The 15,472-nt window shown below is 41.6% G+C and overlaps 1 protein-coding gene across 4 annotated transcripts in view; it reads left to right on the top strand.

Annotated features, from left to right (window-relative positions):
- Positions 1 to 5,033: 5,033 nt before the first annotated feature.
- The window catches only part of LOC111243915 (uncharacterized), a 174,049-nt gene continuing 163,610 nt past the window's right edge, over positions 5,034 to 15,472 (top strand). For all 4 annotated transcript variants that reach the window (XM_022790251.2, XM_022790249.2, XM_022790250.2 and 1 more), the window contains exon 1: positions 5,034 to 5,742. In XM_022790251.2, coding sequence (XP_022645986.1) covers positions 5,682 to 5,742 — 61 coding nt within the window. In that variant the 5' untranslated portion in view covers positions 5,034 to 5,681. The remainder of the gene's footprint in view (positions 5,743 to 15,472) is intronic.

The raw sequence follows: 15,472 nt of genomic DNA, 5'->3' as shown, positions 1-15,472 counted from the left end.
ATAGGGTGTCGAAATAATTCATTTTTGCAGCTACTCAACATATCAGGCGGCAGCAGCAGTGAAAACATCAAGAACAAAACTCCGTACAACAATTTCCATGTAACTGTAACGCGGGTAACGATAGTACTCATACTTTTACTGCTTCTTAGTTGATTAAAGTAGGATTAGGTTTTCTTTCGTACCGTACTGAAAAAGTACATAAATGTAAAATACAGTTGAAGAGAAGATCAAAACTAATGTGTGCTTCAGGTTACTAACCCCTTAATTGTTCTCCCGTGTAAAACGGGCTATAGTGCATAAACTCGAAACCCGCTTCTTTCACTTGGGTCGTATCTCAAGGGTACATTGGATTATTTCCGTAAGCCAAATATTAATACAACTTTATTGGCAGACTCTTCCACGTCATTCTTATTTAGTTTATATTTTCGCCCAAAAAATCCTATCGTATGTTAACGTTTTTTACGACAACGACGACTACGACAACGATGACAACATCATCAACAACAACAACAACAGCAGCAGCAGCAGCAGCAGCAACAACAACAATAGCAACAATTTACAACGTGAACACTACGGAGAGGCATAACGGTAGGCAAAAATAGAAGAGGTACTTATCTCGAATTCGAAAATATCGTTAGATCGCTATGAGCTACATCGCGTTGACACGTCATGCGAAAAAATATCCACGAAACCAAAAGTATATTTAAGATAATTCTGTTTAAGTTAATTAGAGACGTCCATAATAGCTAATGTGGTAATTAGCAATGGGAAAGGTCCAGGGTGAGCTAAGCCCTGTGCTGCAAAAGCTCTTTAGGCACAAGCTTAACTATGACCAAATATGCATGCAATAATATGTTTTATCAATGGGAGAGTTCGCCTTCAAATATGTCGACAAACCGAATACTTAAAATGGTAAAACTTGTTGTTGAGGAACTTACGGAGATGAAAATAAAGTCATGGCAGGAAATACATGAACCGCAAAAAGATTAATGCCAAGGTAGTTAACAGAACGTTGCCTATCTATGGCTGACAAAGAACGCGAACTCGTTCCTGCGATATGATAGGATCAGTTATTACCGTTATAGGATTATTTTACCGTTTACACTAGTCTTGAGATACCTGCATTGTATTCGTGGCTCCATCAAAGAGACACCTTATTTCGAAATCTAGGGCCGGAAAATGCACTTTGTAAAAACTAGCCGTAACTTAGCTATTACAACACTTGTCTAACCAGTAATGTCGATATACAATGAAACGTGGCGTCTTGCCACATTTTGTTACCTAAGGAAATCTATTTAAATGACAAATTTCGATAGAGCAGCCTTGCATCGAGCCATGAAATCTCCATCTTTTCAGTACGCCAACACCTTATAGCACATCAAGAGCAATGTTGTGACATGCCCTTAATTAGAACGATAGTACCAGTCGAATTTCTCACATAAACATACTTTTTTCATAATGTGTATGTCATGTAAATTTTTTCTCATATCTGCCTAAGTTTACCGATCGAACACGATGGTTATCGACATGAACTTGTTGGTAGTAGAGATATACTGATATAAGACAAAACGGTCGTCAAGCGTTTTCCGAAGACTTTCTTTATCTTCCTGACAAAATACGTAAGTAAGCGTGAGTCCATACTTCTCGCACAATTGAATGTACATCTATTGCTAAGCTAACTAATACGACGCAATTTTGTCTCGTCTGCGAGATTAGGTACGCAAACTATACTTTTGGCCCTTTACAGGGAAAAAAAGTGCTCTTTGATGAATCACGTAGATGTTTAAAAAATCGAAACGTACAAGCTGTCCTATTTAGCCACAGGCCGAGAATATAGAGTCTCGTAAGAGCAGAATGGGTACTGAAACGTGGTCATAAACGATCGTCCCACCATCTCCCGTACTACAGCAGGCAATGGCTGGGTTCAAGGTGCCGATTCTATGGACATAGACACACCGTGCGACTCTATTTACGAAATGCCGAGCAGTCGTAAAGGGCTCACCGTAGACGTTAACAGGAAGTATTTACACGTCTACCGGTTTCCCTCATAGTTAAGAATATATGAAGTATCCTACGTTATGGGTATGCTGCTGTTACGGAGCTTTTATTATTGTTTGTTAGTTTATTATTGCTTGCAATAGTGATAAATATAGGAGAGCTACGGGAAACTGATGAAATACGGGTGTCCGTATTTCTGATCCGTATGATGAGGGCCCGAGGAGCGTGATCTTCTCGTTGTTATGTAACATCTGGTGTAAATCGAATCAAAGGAACTAGACGTGTTTAATTGTCTGGGAAAGACCGAAAAGGACCTCTTAATGCGTTGATACTCAAGCCAATGTTTGTAATGATGTATGAATTATAAATAGTACTATTTTAATTCAGACGAGGTACGACTGAGTGACGTAAATTAAAAATTTCTAATTCTATAAATACAAGTTAAGTAGGGTTGCAATAAAACGCTCGCTTACCCTTTCATAATCATTAACACCAATCAACGTCCGCGTCCTTTAAATGAGCAACATTACTAGTGGCGTAGAGGAAACCAGATTTAGATATATTACTGCTTGAAAGTTGGATGATATTCCTATATTTGGCATGTCTTTTTCATGTGGTAGATGCGACGGTAACGTTCCATTTCCTAGGCATCGATAACGTCTTGATGAATCAATCTTAATTTCATAGAATCATTCAATCGATCTTTCACCCAAAAGAGTTGTTTGGCAGCCATCTAAAATGCTCTTCCATATAAACTTTTAATCACTTAAACTTACGTTGTGTAGCACCCAATCTTCAGTTAAAGGCCTATCAGTTATCCAGTTCTTCTGGCATCGCAAGAGCGTTTTGTCACGGAACTATCTATCTCCACTCAGTTGTCGTCAGATCTGACACGCTGCCAAGAAATTACTCTTGTTAACTTTAGTCTGGTTCGGGGTCATATAGGACATGCGTCCACAGATTTCCACGATTCTTAGGTTTGAAATTTTTTAATATGTATTCGGTTGAAGTTCTGTATTAGTGAGGTTCGTATATTCGGTTTGTGTATGTGTGTTATATAATATACATAATATAGTCAGTGTTACTATTTGGAAGGTGTGAGCGTACGTATCAGAGATGTAAGGCAGCTGACTGCTCATGGAGAAACAACAAACTGGGAATATATTTATTACCTTGTGGGGATGGTTCACAAATAGATCGTTTAGTCCACATATATGTGTTAGTATTTCTTAACAGTCTCTGGTGCATCATCTCGTAAAAGATCCTGCAGCAGCTTGCTGCTAGCAGACTCTAGTCTCAAGGCTAGTAGAGATAGACCGTAGGCCAAGGCTGTACCTTTTCCGTTAGGATGGCCGCTTGTAATCCGGATCAGCTTGCTTCAACATACGTCCATTCGCGTCGTGTATTTAATGCAGGTTGCATTAGCAGCTTACCCTGTCTAATAAACAGGGATCACTCAATGTTGTACCATGCCCAAGGAAAGGTAAGGCAAGCAAACGTACCGAACAGATGGCATAGCAACTAGCGTGCCGGAGAAGATTGGATAATGGCCTGCGTCCTTAGTGCGGCATAACCAGTTTTTGACGACCTTTCCACGCGCAATGAACTTTAATCAAAGAGCGGGTGAAGCTTTCTTTGAAAATTCGAAGACGTTGGTAGAGTTGTTTAATTTCATTCGCTTAAATATATATTGATAATCTAAATAAAGCACTTCTTTTTACGAACGTGCTCGATCCAAATAAGACAGCACTTAAACGAGTGAACCTAATTCTTTACATAACATTAAAAGAATGTGGAATCCTTATTACAACGCTCGCATCTATGTAGGTACGAACACGGTTGGTCTGTGTTCGTGTTTTCTTTTAGGAAACATTTGCAAATGAGTTCATTGATTAAAAGTGGCAGTTTCGCAGACCCGTCCAAATAGATTATAAAGAGCGTTTTTGAAGTCTGTCTTAAGTTATTACTCAGTACTTGAATAGGCCGTTTATAGCTTGACTTTATACAGCTTAGCGGAACTGTATTACTACGTAGAAAAACCACAACCTATGGCATAACTCGATCGGCAAAAAGTGCACCGAAAAGAAACCATATAGAATGGCAAATGTCGTTAGGAAGCTTTAGAAGAGAAGCTATCTTTCCGCTGAACGAAAACGCGTTCACAAAGGGTAACTTTTATCTTTTAGTTGCACAGGCTGATAATTAGCCGAGGGAGAGGTTTTTTCAACTGTAGCACTCAGTAGATTTTAGCTCATATATAGCTACTACATTTCCTTGTACAAAGCACAAAAGTTGCAAAAGAAAAATCCTACGGCATAACCCAAAGGTCTGACAATCAGTGAAACGGAAATGTGTACCACCGGCTTCAGCGTAGAACAACATCATAACGTTTGTACTTTGTCCACTGTGATCACTGATCTTATAATGCAGACGTACACAGATCTTTTTCATGTAATTTACATTGCATGGCCTACCTCTATCGAAATTTGCTATATTTTCATACTCAGAAATAGGTACGAACCGCGAAATGCATCAGCTTTGCCTGGCCTCGAAGCTACACCGCACGTGTTTATCTAATCAAGTATATTGCCATGTTGACAGTTAATGTCCATACGTCAAATTAAGCAGAACAAGTGGTATATTTTAGCTGATAAAAAGGGAAGTTATATTTTTTCATCAACATTACGGCACTGTGTTTTACCATCACATTACCATAGGAACCCCCCACTTTGCTACCATAGTCTTGTTCTTGAATAACTTTTTTAAAGAGGTTTGGGTTATACTTGCACAGACAGGGCAAAACTTATTTTACGTGGGCCGAGTGTACAGCGCAGCTCCGACGTTTGGATTGTATATTGCGTTGGTGCTACGCTAGGGAACCCCTTCAACAGTTCCAGTAGCGGTTATCGCGTCGCCATCACCGCTCTGTTGCCTTGGCGATCACCCTCATGCGTTCGGCAAGTGTGTGAGACATTCCCCTCGCCATAACGGTGTTCACCCCCCAATCATCGGGCAGCTATCCGGTTCCTACTGCCCGCGTCACCAAATCATCTCCAGTGAAACTGCACTAGGAGAACTACCCCGCCACTGTTGTTTTTATCTCAGCGCCTTCTGAAGTCTGCGAAGACTGTCTACAAACGAGGCAATATTCGCACGTCATTGGATACGACGCTACACGTATAGACTTCGACCAAATTGCAATATAAAGATTATTACTCTTACACCATAAATCCGTTTACAAAGCAAGCTGAAAAGCCAAAGATATCGAGTTTGTGATAGTGAACCGCATATCGAGGATTCTCCCTTTACAACGATTCTAGGCAAATTACAAAGGCCTGAAGGAATTGAATAGTTCCTTTGAATTTTTGTATTCTAGTTGTCTCTTTCAAGTAAATTGTTGTGTGGTACTCCACTGTGTGGGGGTGTATGGGGGAGTGTCTGTGTATGTGCGTTCGCGTCTGTTTACGTTGACGCTGCGCTAATCAGGGTGCACACAAACACTTTTCAGACTGAAGTGGTTTCCGGCCAGAGAGGAGACGTCGGTGATTGTTTTACGTTGTTTTGTGGCTAAAAAAATTGCACGAACTGTGAGTTGAAGACTTCGTCGAGCCATCGCTGAGCTGCTCAGGCAGCGTGCGAAGGGACGTAATACTCCACCAGGAACTCTTCGGCAAACGCTAAAAATGGCAGACGGGATAGCGGTCGTGACGGCGATGGTACTCGTACACGTCCTAACAAGTAAAGGTGCGTGAAAGAGGGTGTTAATGTCAAAATCAAACGGATAATTTATCTATGTCATGGCGTGCTCTTCTGTTTTGTGAGCATGCTCAGTAGAAATGGTCGTTTTTCAATTATGCTGAGTTAAATTATTTTGCATTTTTGATCGCAATCATCAACGTTTGGATTTGACCGCTGTGTTATTTCTCCGACCGTTCATGTTTTCGCATATCAGCTTCTTAAACAATGCTATGAGGGCATTTTCGTGTTCCGCAGAAGTGTTTGGTTGTTGCTGTGGTTGTTGTTGTTATTGTTGCTGTCATAAACTCGGATATTTATATCCGTGTCATTTGTTTGTTTCGAAATAATCGATGATTACGAGGAGATCGCTTGCATGCCATGTGTTTGATATCGTCTCGTCATACCTGGGATATTCAGTCCATATTCCCCTACAATGACAGCCAGCCAGACGTCCAGTTTAATTAGTTCGCACATTGTGGAACTTCGTTGAAACGTAAGTAGTTTCATTCAATAACAGCGACGCTGTTACAAATAGAGCTATACGAAGTGTCTACATGTTGGATGCTTTCATTAGGTGACTACTGAAACGTGAAAAGTTTATAAAAGCCATCTTCTCAGTAGCCGTTACCACAATTAAATAATTCTAAACCGATGATCAGATGCGGAACGTCAGCGGCGCCTCGCCTGTTTTCAGTATACATAATGCCTGGAAATTACAAAAACATGTTTTCCGGACTGCAACACCGCCTCGGGCCAAAAGCTGTGGGCCAGTATAGATACCCAAGCCTATATAAACTCTAGTTACATGATAGATCAATATACTACGAATTACACAATGGAAAATAGCTGGTGGAGAGGTCAAATAAAAAATATGAGACATTTAAAAAAAAACGCTTGGTAAAAAAATCGTGTTCCGTTCGCTGAACTCGAATGAATGTACGCGCGACATACGACCGATGCATCTAGCTACGCGGTCTGTGAAAACAATACCGAGTAAGTTGTGGTTAGATCACAGCGTAGCGTCAACTATATAGTTATAGAAACTGATCAGGGCGTTTATTTTGCCAGGATGTACGTGGTATCCTGCAAGAGACGAAGGTGTTCCTATATCAGGCCGATGCCTTTCGCTGCCAAGTCGTTCAGTGCCGCTTTTTGGATAAACGAAATTCGTTCAGCTCGAGTTAAATAGCTGAATTTATTTTTCAATATTTATAAACAGGCGTGTGTTTATCGTACAGGCATATTCGTGATGCGACAGAAATACTTGGTGTTGCACAATGAAGATAGAGGAAAATATGATAACCGAAGTCGGTGCCTTGCAACATTATAGGTTGAAGCGCAAACAAAACCACACAAGCCTATATATCTGAAAATAAAAATTATTAAATTATGTGTTTTTCACGAACGTATACGGCTACGACGACGACGACGACGACTATTTAGGGATTCATTACATCTCGCGTGCCGTGTCGCGTCATGATCTGCCAGTAGTAATCCTTTCATCAGAAAAACCCATTCGTATTTATTTCAATGGGTTAACATAGTTTTTATAACTGTGATCAATCGTTCGTAATAGAAGCCATGTCTTCACTCACGAAGGATCTTATGCTGTCTATGGTTTTATTTTTCGGTAGAATTAATCCTGACCCGCTATTTTGTTTCCTGTAATATATTTTCGTTTGCCGCCAAGGACATTGCGGTACATTGTTTGCCTTCTAGGAGAACATAACAAAGAGCTTCTATTCATCGTCCTTTCGAATCTTTATTAGCTTTGCAAAAACGTCGTTTGTGTTTTTATCCACTCTGAAAATTAACAAGATGCCTTTCGTAGGTCGCTGACAAATTAGTCGTCTCAGTATTTTCAGCAGCTGAATCATTGTTCTCTGAGGTGAGATGGAATGGAAATGGTCAGTAGCGTAGAAAGCACGTTTCTCCGGAGGGATCGGAGGGATTAATACCCCACCCATGATTCAGCCCTACGCATTACATCGTAAACAAGGTCAATTCACCAGGAAATGAATGCGGTTCCCTTCATTTTATCAGTAAACTTTCAAGCTATACACACATTGCGACCCCGTCAACACTAACCAGTGATGCGAGCTGCCATATTTGCCAAGCGTAATCACCGATAATCTCCACAGTCAATTACAAAACTAATCCATCGAACAAATCGCTTACAGATCTTATAGGACTTTGCCCTTGTTTATTTTATAACTTGAAAAACCGTCGCAGCGGTCAAAGTAACGAATCTCCTATCTTGATGCCGAATACTGATTTCTTCTTCGCGGGTGCGTCAACATCCAGGACATGTAGATGATACGTAGTACTGCAACTTGTCATATCGGCTATTTCTGTGTGTGTGCGCGCGCGTGTATTCCAACACCTTTACATGCTGTCTCGACCTGTATCATGCACCCTAATGAAGGGAGGTCAGCGTCAAAGTCAGCCCAAAGGCTCTTAACCGAATCAAGCATCTATTAAACCATCAGAACCGTAGTAATTGCGCCGACACTGCTGCGCCCACGTATCCGTGTGCGCATAAAGGTATAATCTCACTATATAATCGTCAATCAGTAGGGTATCTATAGAATTGTCTGAATGTATTAAGTGTTCGTTCGTACTGCGGCTCGGTTGACGAAAGCAGGTTACGCGATTGACGGGGAACGTTGGGCGATTATTTATAATCTTGTCTGACTTCACACACGGCATTCAGTGCATAGATTCACTGTGACTAAGATTAGGTACCAGATATAAAATATCAGAAATATCCGAATCTGCTCTAGCGTTCAATAACAGCGTTACCGTTAGACGCTCAACTCCGCATGTACACATCGTATTTGACTATCGAGCCAGGCCAATGACATTTTACATCTTCCGTCGCTGTTTTCTCTCTGCCGGATCAAATTGGGCAGATGAAACGCTGCTCGATCAAGCTTGCACGCAAATCCACTTTGTGTAACAGCTGTTCGGCGTATACCTAAACTGTGAATATAGCTCAGTTATAATTGGTCAAGTTCAGAATGAGCCGCAGTTCGCAAAAGCGATAGTTTCATGGAAAAATTAAGATACTTAATAACGCATGCCATATGAAGAAGACAAAAGAGACATTAGTTTATACCGAATTTCGAGCGTGAAGATTCTACGATGGCAATTTTGGGCGTTATATAAAGGCGTTATGGACACAGAGCGGGTTTTCCCTCGAGCTTGCATTAGGTTTTTATTTCGTTTTCCGATAGTAGCTGCTCAACGGCTTGTGAGCAGGCTTATTCTGCTTGTTGCTTTTACTTTGACAATATTTATTTTAAGTGGGCCAACGACAGTGAAGGCCAACTGAAAGGCTTTTCTTTACTATAAATAAAATACTTCGTGTGAACTCTAACACTTCGCGGCTCACGTATTTATCCAGTCATGCGTGAACTTTATCCACTAAAACCTCATGTGTACGGATGACAATGAGAAGCCTACAGATCTTGTTTGACTTCGAACTTTCTCTGTGCGGCCGTCCTAGGCCACATCGTTATTCATTTTAATTACCATAGTCGCACACACTACCCGCACTCGGGAAAGTTTTCGACGAGGTTTCAGAAAAAGCGGCTTTTTATAAGGCAAATCGCCAGATTTACACATGTGAGGATAATGGGGCAATTGAAGGCGGCAGTTAGGTGGCAGCCTTTGCTCTCAAATATGATGCACCTCTCAAATACACAGGAAGGCCATGCTGATTCGCTGCCACTTCAACCTCACCCCAGAACACACACACATATACGTGTTTTGTCGTACTCATCATTCCACTAACGCCGCTTAACTACCGCGCACAATGAGGCCGGTTCCTACTGTTTCGTTCTTTTTTTGGGGGGAGAACTTGTGCCGACCTCTGCTGTGTACGACATTTTCTAAGGAGCAATTGCAATGACCACTTTGGCAAGCACGATACGTAGCGACGCTTTCGATCCGTTTCTTTCTGCCCGTGTCTAAACCGGACAGCGGACGCAACGTGGCTTAGTTGATCGTCATCTGCGTCGACCATCCGAGCGCTGTTGAAATCCACTGAACCTTCTGCCTTCCTGCAAACAAAAAAACGACACCGCTCAGATCTGTAGTGCTTATACGCCGACAGCTGTTGTTCTTACGGCTTGACTATAGCGAGCCAATGCTCTTGATGTACCTTCATCTACAATAAACGTTTGTATAGTAAATGGCTCCGGCAGAACGGGCTCTCTGTAACGGACAATCAACGGGTGCACGTATCTACTGGCAGCAATAGCATACCGACACAACTCGATAAAGGCGTCATCAATCGAACACTTCCCTGGTTGGCATCTAGATAGTGGACAGATAACAGTAGGCAGAGCATAACTTTCTCATTAAGTGAAACAGGTTGCTCGTATCAGCCATTTTGTACCGTTTGTCTTTCCGCACGGTTGCTAGGGCAAAAGGGCACAGAGGCAAATGTGCCGTTATGAGAGGCAGAAAAAAGAGGAATACGGGGACGCACGAGCAATGGAAACAAATTTGGCGTAATAGAAAATATTGCTGTGGAATCTGTTCTGTCGAGAATCGATGCGGCTCGTTCGAAGAAATTACCCCAGGTGGCGCAATATCACTATTAGTCAGAAAGCAGTTACTATAATAGCATTACCCCCTAAGAACCGATATTTTCATAACGGATCGGTGGAGATTTACAGGCGGGGGGGCTAATAGTTGGTGATGACGTGGAGTCAAGCGTATCTAGATAGGATGAAACAATGAAGAACTTCACTATAGTTTTTATTGGCGAGTTTTGCCATGCCTGTTAAAAGAAAGTGACTCTGAGGTAAGATGAAGGGTATATTTAGTGAGACATCATTAGATCTTAGGTTACGTGAGCTTTTTTCAAAATTAGGGAAGTACGATAAGCGGTTGCATCGTACGAAGGGAAATGGCTATAGACGATTCAGAAATCATCGATGAGCCGAGCTTTGTGAACAGCAGAAAGCGATTTGGTAAAAAAATTGAAGATATTATGGTTAGAAAGACATCCAGTGAGGTCGACTATGGTACGTCCGACTTTTTTTATCGACTAAAAAAATACCGGAATGACGAATGAATGGGCCTTCCGTCAAATTTTACTATTTCTGAAAGTATCGTTGCTACAAATAGCGAATAGCTCTATTGCTGTTATTTGCACTTTTGTTAACTAACGAGACCTGCTACTGGCTAATGAGTGTCCATTTGGCTTATCTTGGCATTCGAACAATGGCGTGTGTTTCTATTAACCCGAGGAATCTGAGGATGGTTTTGATTTTAATCCAGGCGTAGACATACTCTGAACTTTCAGTAAAAATCTAAACGGTAGCCGCGATCCTCGTGCTAACTGGTACCTTCAGAGCGCTCGTATTGAGTTACCCTTTTGAAACAATCCTACAGAACCATAGTGGGGTCTGTTGTGGCTAAGAGTCAGCCGTAGCGAGGATCTTCTGTTGTACGGCTACTCGCTGAATTGTTGATGTTTCCTCTGCAAGTTACTTCGATGGTCTGAGCTTAAAGATGTAATCATTTCTTAATTTACACATATCAATCTGTAACGTCTCGTTGTTATCCTAAGATCTGCCAAACAATAGTCTCAAAGCATAAGAAAACAAAACTTGGCGTTAGGAATAATTCCCGGACATTTTGGTTTCAATATATTTAGTTACTGAATATTCTTTCACGTTAAATGACTACAAGTTGATACACAGCCAACACAAGTGGTTCCGACATGAATTCTGTTATATTACGGGGCAAATTGTTAAGCGTAGATAAAAGTCGGAATAGCTAATCTATGACGGGGTCTGTGTAACAGCCAGTTGCAAAAATAATACTTCAGAATACTCAGAGATTTTTGTGTAGAAATCGTTTCACAGCTGTGGCCAAGATGGACAAGCATTTCTTATCAGTTTGCTATGATGTAATTTCGTCTGTAGTTAATAGTGATGTTTGTGGTAATGGTGGCAGGTAATACGTTTTTCAACAGTTAAAACTCAATAGCAAAATCCGTATTGTGTTAATATACAGGGAACGAGCAATACGAGTGTAACGTCGGTAAATCTGTCTAGAATATACATTTACATCCTTTATACGAAGTGCCTCGCAGATCAGTCTGACACGGTATAGCTATAAAGTGAAATATTCTGTCTCGACAAATCTACGAAACGACAAAACTCGTTATATACGAACCATTTAAAATGTTCCCTGGGTTGCTGGGCGCTCACAAGTTTGCATTCGTAAGTTAAGTCCTTCCTTTGAAAATACCCTTCGACAGAGGGATATGATTTTTGCTTTTTATCAATCAAAAATGATAATTCACAACTAATTAGTTGCGGTAAATTGAATCGCTATTGGCCGACGTCATCGGCTAACGTAGAACGCGGCTATAACGTCGAAGCGTATGAAGGCAGAGCTTCGGCGAAATCCTTAAGCGTAATAATGATTTGCTTTCAAAAGCGTGCCGCTGACATTTGTGCTAGCCAGACAGTACAGGAAGAATCAATTGCTCTTACTCCCAATGTAACTTACTTGTTCAGGCATTCATTTCAACCATGCTCCGATACCGCCGAACGATGCTAACAAACGTTCTGTACTTGCAGATTAAGCTTGACGAAGGAACTTTGAAACCGATTATACTAGTGAACTGCTACTGAGAAAACGTACAAGGACCAAGCGTATTATCGGGAATATTTACGGTACTCAGTAGATACATAATAGTAGTAAAACCATATAAAAGAGTTCATCTGTGCAAATCATCATAAATTTCAGCTGTTGTCGCATAAAAATCACAAATAGATAAATCTAGTACAGCCTGTTATGAGTTTATTAGAAAGGCTTTTTGCGCTTAAAAGGGTTAAATCTAAAAAAAAAAATCTAGCCTAGAATATTCAACAAGCGCTGTACAGCGAATCTATACGTCGAACAAGAGAGTGTTTAGCATCGTACAGGATGTGATGTACTTGAGCAGGTGGTTCCCTCAAGTGGCAAAAGATCAGGTTGTTAAATGGACCTTTGGGCGACGTTCGCAGGTTTCTTGCGTTTGGGCTACCACTGGTGTCGAACTATAGTGTTTAGCCATTCTATAATCGCGAACAATACGGTTCGGAGCAGTACTCAATATTCAATATCGATCGATGATGTTTGGCCTCTGTCAAACCATAGACTTTTCGTCGTTATCATATTACCACAATCCACCCCCAAAGTGCGTTCGTGTCCCGCAAAATGCCCCGGAAACAAAATTGTTCCTTGTTCAATCACTGCACAGAAAGCGCCGAAATGTACGACACTTTCTTCCGTCGTCAAACGACGGTGAGAAAAATAATGTGTAGAAATAGCAGCAGATCTATAACAGTGTTTCTTATACGAATACTGACCAATAACCGAAAAGTCAGCCGCTTTCCTACGCATGTTTTACGCAGTGTGGCTAAAGCCGTTTCTAAGCCACGAGGGCGTCTATCGGCCCGCGCGAGTCCATGACGATCCGGTCGTCTCTGGTGTTGACGTTTGCCGCTTAAAGTTTGCTGTAACGCGTATCAAGATTTCTGCCTTCGCATCGTCTGCGAAATCTGCAAGATCGTGTTTAGTGGCTAAGCGAATGATGACGATGCGAGGCCGCCACTACAATTCTGCAACGTAACTGTCAAATCTTTAGGAAACTAAAGACCCACTAAACGATCAGAGCAGCGGCGGAAAAAAATGGCGGCTGTGGTTTGCCCGCTTTCTGTTGTCGGTGAAAAAGATGTACTCGCGTCGTAATGCTAATGCATCTCCACTACACAGCAGAATACTCGAGCGTATCTCTATATCAGCTTCTTGGATGGTGCACGAACAGGATATATTCCATAAGCTGATAACGGCAGCAATGACACTATAATCAGTAGGAGTAGTTAAAACAGTTAATTCTGGCTTGTTTGTCACCGAGTACCGTGCACACGTAATATTTAATACCCACTTCTCGACCCGTAAACCCTCTCTGTGTCAAGGAGTTGCCTTCAATACTTACAGAAAAGTAAGATTGTAATTGTCTACCGTATGTACCGTCTCGAGCAATAAATTTACACATGACTATACATATGCACGAGAAAGGAGCGGTCGTATTATTAAGTGATTATTGAATTACGTTGCATTACTTAACTAAATACATATGCTTTTACACCGCATCTTTCAACATCGCTTCTGCTTGTTACACATTTCCGGTGACGCGGCCGTTCGTACTGGTGAGCGATATGGTTGGCGTGCGGTCTTACGTGCTTTGGCCTACAAATCATGCACGCGAACACAAATGCCGTATAATTACCGATCCAATGAGCAGCATAAAATGATCGCTATTGTGCCATTGATTGCTGCTATCGTCGCGCCCCACTGCCGATATTATCACAATATCAATAAAGTATCGGCAGACGGAAACGAAGTGCCACTCGACAAACAGCATAACCGGCACCGTAAAAATAGAAACAGTACTACAGTATCAAGAATAGCTTAGAAGCCCCGGTATACAAGAGTGCACGCCATCGCTAGACTCAATATCCTATTCTACCCCCCTGCCCGCGTTGCCAACGTTCCATTGTTTCCTCAGATGATGGCAGACTGGGCTGACAGACTGGTTTATTGTCGTTCGATATCGACAACAACAATTGGTATTGGCAATATCCCCAAAAGCGGCAAGCGTCGACAAACAAAGGGGTTATCCATAACACTATTGCTAGTTCGGTGTTCCATACTCATACGATCGGTATCAATACTGCTAGTTTAACACGTGATGATTTGATGGCGACGATCGTCGGTGGTGCAGTCTCGTGCCAGAGGGACGGTCGTGAGAAATAACAACAATTGTTAGCAATGGCGTACGTATTGAAAATGGCAATTGTAGTCGAATTCCGTTTTGGTGAAGGAAATGGGAAAAAATCAGATCATGATAAGATGAAGGGGCAACTTTGTTGCTCGTAGATATGCAGATATATAAGACAGTAACGATTTACAAAGTGTGGTTTAGTGCTGATTGGATGACAAACTGTATCTTGTAGGGTTCTTACGGCGAAGTGTCGCGCGGTATACAGTAAATCATCCGACGTAGATATGTAAGTTTAATCAAGTTCCTCAATTAAAGTTGTAGGCGTCACTGTAAACACCGATCTCGCTACCAATGAGAAATAGTTCGAACGCTAAGACGAACAGTAGAAAGTCAACACCAACAACAGGACGACATTCAACATAATGATATGCCATCGCAATGAATGACATACGCAGACCTCTACTACAGCCACTAGTTTCTCTGTTCGGTAAAACTATAAATTAAGCACATACTTTAGACGTCTAGCAGCATCTTCCAGCGCAAAAACAAACCGTACGCCTAGCCCCCGCTTCATGCCTAGACCTCACTAAGTGGCAATGACAAATAATTATATATATATATAGAGTAATCTACATATATATACTTTATAAAGTAAAGTTGTTTCGATGGAGAGAAACGAGTAGGTTGAATATTGGCGCTAGAAGCACAACGGGTTACCTCTGCTCTGGTGTGGCCTTCTAAGACAAGTGTTATGTTATCGGCGAACTGTTCGATGAGATAGATGCTACGTTCGGGGAGCGACGGGCCGCGGATACGGTCAGCCAGGCCGTTCACTGCAGAGAGGGAATTGCCACAGGAAACAGGGGCAAATATATGAACAGACGACGACACGTATTGCATAAGCTGTGTGAATGAAGGTTCAGATATAACACGAAACAA

The sequence above is a fragment of the Varroa destructor genome, unplaced genomic scaffold (assembly GCF_002443255.2).
Source record: "Varroa destructor unplaced genomic scaffold, Vdes_3.0 BEIS01000002.1, whole genome shotgun sequence".
Classification (NCBI taxonomy): Eukaryota; Metazoa; Arthropoda; class Arachnida; order Mesostigmata; family Varroidae; genus Varroa; species Varroa destructor.
The sequence above is the reverse complement of the archived record's forward strand: the minus strand, read 5'-3'. Positions and strand labels throughout refer to the sequence as shown.